Here is a 9,902-nt window from a genome sequence, read left to right on the forward strand (position 1 = left end):
AACCACCCGGAGAGGGAGCGGGAGAGGGAGGGGAGGAAAGTAGAGAGGGAGGGTAGAGGGAGGGGGAGGGGGTAGAGAGGGAGCGGGGCAGAGAGGGAGGGGGTAGAGAGAGAGGGGGCAGAGAGGGAGCGGCAGGGAGAGAGGGCAGAGAGGGAGGGGGCAGAGAGTGAGGGGTGAGGGGGTAGAGAGGATAGGAGTGAGGATAGAGAGGGGGGGGGGTAGAGAGGGAGGGGGTAGAGAGGGAGGGGGAGAGGGGGGGGAGAGAGGGACATAAAAGGAGGACAGAAGTAAAAGGTAGATAAGATAAACAAATTTGAAAGCTTTGTGCCTTAATGCGAGGAGCATTCGTAATAAGGTGGATGAATTGAATGTGCAGTTAGCAATTAAGGAATATGATATAGTTGGAATTACAGAGACTTGGCTCCAGGGTGACCAAGGCTGGCAGCTAAACATACAGGGGTATTCGATATTCAGGAAGGATAGACAGAAAGGAAGATGTGGTGGGTGGCATTGCTGGTTAAATAGGAGATTAATGCAATAGTAAGGAGAGACATTAGCTTGGATGCTGTAGAATCGTTATGGGTAGAACTGCGAAATTGCCAAGGGCAGAAAACGCTTGTTGGAGTTGTATACAGACCACCAAGCAGCAGTAGGGAGGTTGGGGATAGCATCAAGCAGGAAATTAGGGGTGCGTGAAGCAAAGGTACAACGGTTATTATGGGTGACTTTAATCTACATATAGATTGGGCAGAGGAAATTAGTAGCAGAGGAAGAGAATGTCCTGGAATGTATACGGGATGGTTTTTTAAACCAATATGTAGAAGAACCGACTAGAGAACATGCCATCCTAGACTGAGTATTGTGTAATGAGGAAGGATTAGTTAGCGATTTTGTTGTGCAAGGCCTCTTGGGCAACAGTAACCATAATATGGTGACATTTTGCATTAGGCAGAAAATGACACGGTTAATTCAGAGACTATGGTCCTGAACTTAAAGAAATTAGACTTTGAAGGTATGAGACGGGAATTGGCTAGGATGGACTGGCAAATTATACTAAAAGGTTTGACGGTGAAGATGCAATTGCAAAGATTTAAAGACCGCATGAATGAACTCCAAAAATTGTTCATCCCTGTCTGGCGAAAAAATAAAACGGGGAAGGCGGCTCAACTATGGCTAACGAGGGAAATCAAGGATAGTGTTAAATCCAAGGAAAAGGCATATAAATTGGCCAGAGGTAGCAGCAAACCGGAGGACGGAGAAATTTAGAACTCAACAGAGGAGGACAAAGGGGTTAATTGAGAGGAGAGGAGAAGAAAAAAGAACATGAAAGTTGCGGGTAATATAAAAACTGACTCTAAAAGCTTCTTTACAAATGTAAAAAGGCCAAGATTATTGAAGATAAATGTAGGTCCCTTACAATCAGAGACTGGTGAATTTATAATAGGAATCAAGGAAATGGCAGAACACTTAAAGGAGTAATTTGTGTCTTCCATAGTGAAGACAGAACCAATCTCCCAGAAATACTAGGGGACCGAGGATCTGGTGGGATCCTGAAGGAACTGAAGGGAATCAACATTAGTCAGGAAATGGTGTTAGGTAAACTGTTTGGACTGAAGGCAGATAAATCCACAGGGCCTGATGGTCTGCATCCGAGAGTACTCAAGGAGGTGGCCCTTGAAAAGAGGATGCATTGGTGATCATTTTTCAATGTTCTCTCTCGACTCTGGAATAGTTACTGATTTTAGATGATCAGCCATGATCATATTGCATGGCAGTGTTGGCTTGAAGGGTTGAATGGCCTACTCCTACACCTATTTTTCAATGTTTCTATGTTTTTAAGGTGAAAGTTTTAAAAATAACCCGAGAGGGGACATTTTCACACCGAGGGCCGCGCATACCTGGAATAAGCTACCAGAAGAAGTTGTAGAGACAGGAAAAATTGCGGCATTATAAAAATATTTGGACAGCTATAAGGATAAGAAAGCCACCACCAGATCTGGATATAGGTCTGTACCTGCTGTAAGCTGGTTATGAAAATGAAATGAAATGAAATGAAATGAAATGAAATGAAATGACAGGCGCCAGACCTGCTACGGCGGCAGGCGCGGGCACACCGCGACGCCCTGTGTCTCCCTTTCAAGGGAGATGCTAAAAATGCATTTCGTTGTCTCTGTACTGTACACTGACAATGACAATAAATTGAATCATTTCATTTCATTTCATTTCATATGGGCCTGGTGCAGGTAAATGAAAGCAGTTCAGTATGGACGAGTTGGGCTGAAGAACTGATTCTACGGCAAGTATAAAGGAACATTGCACTAAGGACAGAGAACTGTCCATTGCTCTCCCCACCAAGAAATCTGGGCATATGTTAGTCAGGGATAAATGTTAACTGGGACATCAGGAATCACGTACTATTTTTCCAAAATATCTTGAGATTGTCTCTTGTCCAGGTAAGTAAATAATTGAGCCATCATTTAAGATTTCATTTGAAAAATCTCTCCTCTAGTATTATATGGGAATCCCAGCTTGGAATTTTGTTATCGTTTTTCTTGAGTAGATGTCTAACCATAACCTTTGGTCTTTGTTGCAAGAATGCTACCCACTAAACCCGCATAGCCAGAGGTCTAGGTAAATTTCATTGACGGGATGCTGAAAAAGCAGGAAGGTTTAGGATATTATATAATGTGTTGAGGATTTAAAACTTTATAATTCTGGATTTGTTTGGTTGACCAAGGCTATGGAAGTAGGCAAATTGCATTTAAATACTGATGCTCCTGTAAATGTATCTCAGTCAAACCTTTCAGAGTCTGCGTTTTCCTACAGGATGGCTAAGATACTATTTGTTCACTGATCCACTAATGCTTTTTATCTGCTCCTCACGTTGCAGGCGCTGGCTGAACTGAATGGAAGGACTCAGCCCTTGGTGAATGGAATCAATGCTAATAGAACTAAGTGGGAGGAGCTTTATACAATGTACCGTCAGTCTCATGGTGCCGCAGATGCTTCTAATCGCATACTGAAGATTGAAGTAATCAACTAGTGCAATTCAGACCCTAACATGTTTCTGGCCTAACCTTACACTACATTAGGCATTTTGACCCTCTGGCAGATGGAATGTTAATGACAATGATGCAAATGCTGAGAATCATCAATAATACTTTGGCTGCAGAATGAAACTTCAGCAACATTAGCATAATTCCCATCTGCGTGGCTACTGCAGAAGAGGTGCAAAATCATTTTGCCCTCTGATCGGATCTTGGGTATTGAATGGAGATCAACACTGCAAATATTCAACAAGAAAATCAGCAATCACCAGTCATGGACCATTTCACATCTCTCCCATCATGCACTGCTATGTTTGCTACCTAGGAACATCGAGTAATTACTGTGGTGATTAAAATCATAATCTGCCATCTGCTACAGCAGCATTCTTTCAGTGCTTCAAAAGAAATCTGCTGCAGACTGAACAGCTTTATTAAAGCGGACTCTAGTTAAATCTGTTGGCAGCAGGGTACGCTGTCAGACTGACAATGGCTTATTGATGTTCAAGACAAGATGCTCTCCTGACAAGTAACTGCTCTCAGAACCCAGTATTCTGGGATAGATCCAAGGGACTCCATTTAAAATGTCATCGCAGAAATATCTTTCAACATCAACTGAGGCATCAGTTTCTCACCGGTTTTCTATGGCATTGATCGTGTGCTTGAAACATTCTTCTAATGAGATGGTTAATGCTGCATGTAAATCCTTATCTTTAGGACAGAGCGGACACACTAAGGTGTCCACCTTTGGCTATCGCAGTCTCACAGATCATATTAAGCTGTCACGTGATCTGAAGCCAGTTCTTTCACATTTGCCATTGTTGAGGCAGTGATATTTTCACCATGAAATAGCCATTCTTAAGTTCCATGCAAATGATCAAAACATATATGAATTTATTAAGAATATGTTATAAGATATGTTATCTGTTATATGATGATACACTGTATGATTAATGGCCACACATACAGAAGGTTTAAGGACCATGCTGTTTCCAGACAAAAATATAAGATATTTAACACAAACCTACTGCTCCTCCAATGATTAGTTAGGGGAGGCAGTGCTCTGTTTTGGAGTGACCCTGTCATGAGAAGATTAAGTGTTCTGCTTGAATTAAGATAACCTCATAGGCCAACATTAGCAGAACCAAATTAATTGACCTCACAAGACCTATGGGAAAATGATAGAGAAAATCATGCAACTATTTATTTAATATTTTTTAATTTTTAATTTAGTAATGTTTATACCTGAAATATTTACAGTAGTAAATCCACCTGTAAAATCTCCCTTTAAATTGAACACGGGTTGTCATTTGCAGAAATAATTTGAATGTGGATTAAAAAATAACATCGCTATCCATGGGAACTACCATAGCATGAAGTACTAATTATTGAAGAGAGAAACATAAGAATACTTGTAACTGAATTGTAGTTTAGGTTTAACTTGAATTCTCTTGGTATATGTACATTAAAATTTATTGAACAATTTCAGAAATATTCTAGTGAAATATAGATAAATTGAGATTATGCATTGACAATCTCAAGACATGCCAATGCTTTACAGCCAATAAGATAATGTTATAGTGCAGTCACCATTGTTTAGTGTATATCACTATAATTGATCACTAATTCAAAAGAGCACAAACTCTTCCTGCTTCTGCTCTGGGTATTAAAAGTGCAATCCTTCTTTTAGGAGAAATGATGAGCAGTGTCTATAAACCTTGAGATTTTAATATTGGTCCAAATCACATTCTCTCTCTGCAGCTTCCCTACTGGGAGTATGGAATACTAGAATGGGGATTAACCTTATAAACGCTTATTATGGAGATCTGCCAAAGTCACCTATATTATGTTGGTACTGTTGAAAGTCAATATTGTTTGGGCTCAGTCAATTGTGCCCTCTTCCCAGAGATGTAAGGTGCAAAGTGTAAGTCTCACTCTAAGACATGAGGGCATAATCTGAACAGCCACTTCATCACAGTGTTGGAAGGAGTGTTGTTACAGTTGCAGATGACGCATCTCATCCAGAACACTAAACCTCAGTACTGACTTTTTGTTCAGATCAAAGTTAGAATTTCAGTGAAATTATTTACTGAGGACCAATGTCCCCAAAAGCACATTGCCTGGCCATTTCTTGTTTGTGACATTTAGATCTGCATGTAGTCACCTTTAACTCCATTAAAGCATTGAGTGGACTTAAAAATATATTTCATTCGTTAAGTTTATTTGATTCATTAACAGTATTGCATGGCACTGAAAGAAAACAAAACACTTAATGCTATTGGTATATCATTGGCTGCACTAATAAAGAAACAAACAACGAATTCATGCAAAAATAAAACAAGACAAATAGCTAAACACACACACCTTATAACTTACTAATTTTGGGGTTCATTAATTTCTGACAAATAGGTCGATCAGTCAGAACTGTAGCATGAGCCAGTCATTCTCACAATCAATATGCATTCTTTTTATCTTGTGAGATAGCTACAAAGCAAATTTGAATTGCTTCTGTAGAATAACCAGGCGTAATGACTGTAAATTTTGGATTAAATACCTTGACTATTCTTTGGAACAAATAAAGTAACCGCTATGATTGATATAACTGACTCTCAAAATACACAGAGGAAAGCATATATTAACAATTATGTACACAAATTTATAACACAGCCATTAAGTAGAAGAGATGAAGTACCATAAAATTAAAATATAATAGTATTGTAAACTGGAGCAGGACAACTTTTATGAGCATGTTTTTAAAAGGTTTACAAGTTTCTGACAAATTAAAATGGATTGCTTCAAAACTATTTCTTTAAAATAAATCAGAATGAGACAATATGTTTAATTCTCATTTTATCCGAATAAGGAATGTTAAAAATCTTGGGAGATTGTATGTTAATGTGCATGTCTCAATCCTATCAACAATCTTAATGGAACATTTTATTTTCACTATATTTGCATGGTAATTTAAATTATTGCTCATTCAGCACCCTTCAGCAGGATATTGGTTGCAAGCACATACAGTGCCCTCCATAATGTTTGGGACGAAAACCCATAATTTATTTATTTGCCTCTGTACTCCACAAATTAAGATTTGTAATAGAAAAAAATCACATGTGGTTAAAGTGTACATTGTCAGAATTTAATAAAGGCCATTTTTATACGTTTTGGTTTCGCCATGTAGAAATTACAGCTGTGTTTATACATAATCCCCCTACTTCAGGGCAACATAATGGTTGGAACACGGCAATGTTGAAGTAATCTTGAAGTAATGGACATCACCAGTTGCTGGGTGTCTTCTCTGGTGATGCTCTGCCAGGCCTGTCTTGCAGCCATCTTTAGCTTATGTTTGTTTTGGGGTCTAGTCCCCTTCAGTTTTCTCTTCAGCATATAAAAGGCATGCTCAATTGGGTTCAGATCGGGTGAATGACTTGGCCACTCAAGATTTGAAATTTTTTTAGCTTTGAAAAACTCCTTTGTTGCTTTAGCAGTATGTTTGGGATCAGTGTTTTGCTGTAGAATGAACCGCCGGCCAATGAGTTTTGAGGCATTTGTTTGAACTTGAGCAGATGGGATGCGTCTGTACACTTCAGAATTAATTATGCTACTACCATCAGCAGTTGTATCATCAATGAAGATAAGTGAGCTGGTACCTTCAGCAGCCATACATGCCCAGGCCATAATATCCCACCACTGTGTTTCACAGATGAGATGGTATGTTTTGGATCTGGGGCAGTTCCTTCTCTCCTCCATACTTTGCTCTTGCCATCACTCTGATATAAGTTAATCTTCGTCATCTGCCCACAAGACCTTTTCCCAGAGGTTGCTCTTTTAAATACTTCTTGACAACCTTTAACTGGCCATCCTATTTTTGTAGCTAAACAGTGGTTTGCATCTTGCAGTGTAGCCTCTGTATTTCTGTTCATGAAATCTTCAGCGGACAGTGGTCATTGACTAATCCACACCTGACTCCTGAAGAGTGTTTCTGATCTGTCGGACAGGTGTTTGGGGATTTTTCTTTATTACACAGAGAATTCTTCTGTCATCAGCTGTGGAGATCTTCCTTGGCCTGCCAGCCCCTTTGCGATTAGTTAGCTCACCAGTGCTCTCTTTCTTCATAATGTTGTTCCAAACAATTGATGTTGGTAAGCCTAATGTTTGGCTGATGTCTCTAACAGTTTTATTCTGGTTTCTCAGTCTCATAATGGCTTCTTTGACTTTCATTGGCACAATTTTGATCCTCAAGTTGATAAACAACAATAAAATGTTCCAAAGGTGATGGAAAGACTGAAGGAAAGACTAGGTGCTGAGAGCTCTCTTATACCTGCATTAAGGAGGCAATAAAACACACCTGAGCAATTACAAACGCCTGTGAAGCCATGTGTCCCAAACATTATGGTGCCCTGAAATGGGAAGACTATATATAAATACAGCTGTAATTTCTACATGGCGAAACCAAAATGTACAAAAAATGGCCTTTAATAAAATCTGACGATGTGCACTTTAAACGCGTAGATTTATTTCTATTACATATCTCAAATTGTGGAGTACAGAGGCAAATAAACAAATGATGGGTCTTTGTCCCAAACATAGAAACATAGAACATAGGTGCAGGAGTAGGCCATTTGGCCCTTCGAGCCTGCACCGCCATTCAATATGATCATGGCTGATCATCCAACTCAGTATCCTGTACCTGCCTTCTCTCCATACTTTAGCCACAAGGGCCACATCTAACTCCCTCTTAAATATAGCCAATGAACTGGCCTCAACTACCTTCTGTGGCAGAGAATTCCAGAGATTCACCACTTGTGTGAAAAATGTTTTCTCATCTCGGTCCTAAAAGATTTCCCCTCTATCCTTAAGCTGTGACCCCTTGTCTAGGACTTCCCCAACATCGGGAACAATCTTCCTGCATCTAGCCTGTCCAACAACTTAAGAAGTTTGTAAGTTTCTATAAGATCCCGTCTCAATCTTCTAAATTCTAGCGAGTACAAGCCGAGTCTATCCAGTCTTTCTTCATATGAAAGTCCTGACATCCCAGGAATCAGTCTGGTGAACCTTCTCTGTACTCCCTCTATGGCAATAATGTCCTTCCTCAGATTAGGATGCCAAAACTGTATGCAATACTCCAGGTGTGGTCTCACCAAGACCCTGTACAACTGCAGTAGAACCTCCCTGCTCCTATACTCAAATCCTTTTGCTATGAATGCTAACATACCATTCACTTTCTTCACTGCCTGCTGCACCTGCATGCCTGCTTTCAATGACTGGTGTACCGTGACACCCAGGTCTCGTTGCATCGCCCCCTTTCCTAATCGGCCACCATTCAGATAATAGTCTACTTTCCTGTTTTTGCCACTAAAGTGGATAACCTCACATTTATCCACATTTTACTGCATCTGCCATGCATTTGCCCACTCACCCAGCCTATCCAAGTCACCTCGCCGCCTCCTAGCATCCTCCTCACAGCTAAGACTGCCCCCCAGCTTCGTGTCATCCGCAAACTTGGAGATGTTGCAATCAATTCCCTCATCCAAATCATTAATATATATTGTAAATAGCTGGGGTCCCAGCACAGAGCCTGGCGGTACCCCACTAGTCACTGCCGGCCATTCTGAAAATTACCCGTTTACTCCTACACTTTGGTTCCTGTTTGCCAGCCAGTTCTCTATCCACATCAATACTGAACCCCCAATACCGTGTGCTTTAAGTTTGTATACTAATCTCTTATGTGGGACCTCATCGAAAGCCTTCTGAAAGTCCTGATACAACACATCCACTGGTCCTCCCTTATCCACTCTACTAGTTACATCCTCGAAACATTTTACAAGATTCGTCAGACATGATTTACCTTTCATAAATCCATGCTGACTTTGTCCAATGATTTCACCACTTTCCAAATGTGCTGCTATCCCATCTTTAATAACTGACTCTAGCAGTTTCCCCACTACCGATGTTAGACTAACTGGTCTGTAATTCCCCGTTTTCTCTCTCCCTCCCTTTTTAAAAAGTGGGGTTACATTATCTACCCTCCAATCCTTAGGAACTACTCCAGAATCTAAAGAGTTTTGAAAAATTATCACTAATGCATCCACTATTTCTGGAGCTACTTCCTTAAGTACTCTGGGATGCAGCCTATCTGGCCCTGGGGATTTATCGGCCTTTAATCCATTCAAATTACCTAACACCACTTCTCGGCTAACCTGGATTTCATTCAGTTCCTCCACCTCTTTTGACCTGCTATTTCCGGCAGATTATTTATGTCTTCCTTAGTGAAGACGGAACCAAAGTAGTTATTCAATTGGTCCGCCATGTCCTTGTTCCCCAAGATCAATTCACCTGTTTCTGACTGCAAGGGACCTACATAATGGAGGGCACTGTATTAGACTATGTATTTAGAGATGTTTAATTTGGACGTCAATTATAGATCCAGTTCCTTGTTTACATAGTTGTTGAATTGACATTTAATGAGGCTGTTATTAATTGTTTTCATACAGGAGGATTTCTTCACAGGGCTTTTGTTTCCTCTACATGTATGTTTACATTTATCTAATTCCCTATGGTTCAGTAGAATTAAAAAATCTATGGTCTCAAAATAAAATGTATTATTTCACAACTGTGTCCAACCAAATCAGAGGCGCGCGGTGGTGCAATGGTAGAGTTGCTGCCTTACAGAGCCAGAGACCCTGGTTTAATTCTGACTATAGGTGGTGTCTGTCTGGAGTTTGTACATTCTCCCCATGACTACATGGGTTTTCTCCGGGTGATCCAATTTCCTTCCACATTTCAGAGGTACTGGTTTGTAGGTTAATTGGCTTCAGTAAATTGTTCTTAGTGTGAATGAATTATATCTTTATTTAA

At 40.2% G+C, this 9,902-nt stretch overlaps 1 protein-coding gene across 1 annotated transcript in view; it reads left to right on the plus strand.

Annotated features, from left to right (window-relative positions):
- Nucleotides 1-6,140, plus strand: part of pde11al (phosphodiesterase 11a, like) — a 264,935-nt gene extending 258,795 nt beyond the window's left edge. Inside the window, exon 20 of the mRNA XM_055659453.1 lies at nt 2,891-6,140. Coding sequence (XP_055515428.1) covers nt 2,891-3,043 — 153 coding nt within the window. The 3' untranslated portion in view covers nt 3,044-6,140. The remainder of the gene's footprint in view (nt 1-2,890) is intronic.
- Nucleotides 6,141-9,902: the final 3,762 nt, after the last annotated feature.

The sequence above is a fragment of the Leucoraja erinacea genome, chromosome 2 (genome assembly GCF_028641065.1).
Source record: "Leucoraja erinacea ecotype New England chromosome 2, Leri_hhj_1, whole genome shotgun sequence".
Taxonomy (NCBI): Eukaryota; Metazoa; Chordata; class Chondrichthyes; order Rajiformes; family Rajidae; genus Leucoraja; species Leucoraja erinaceus.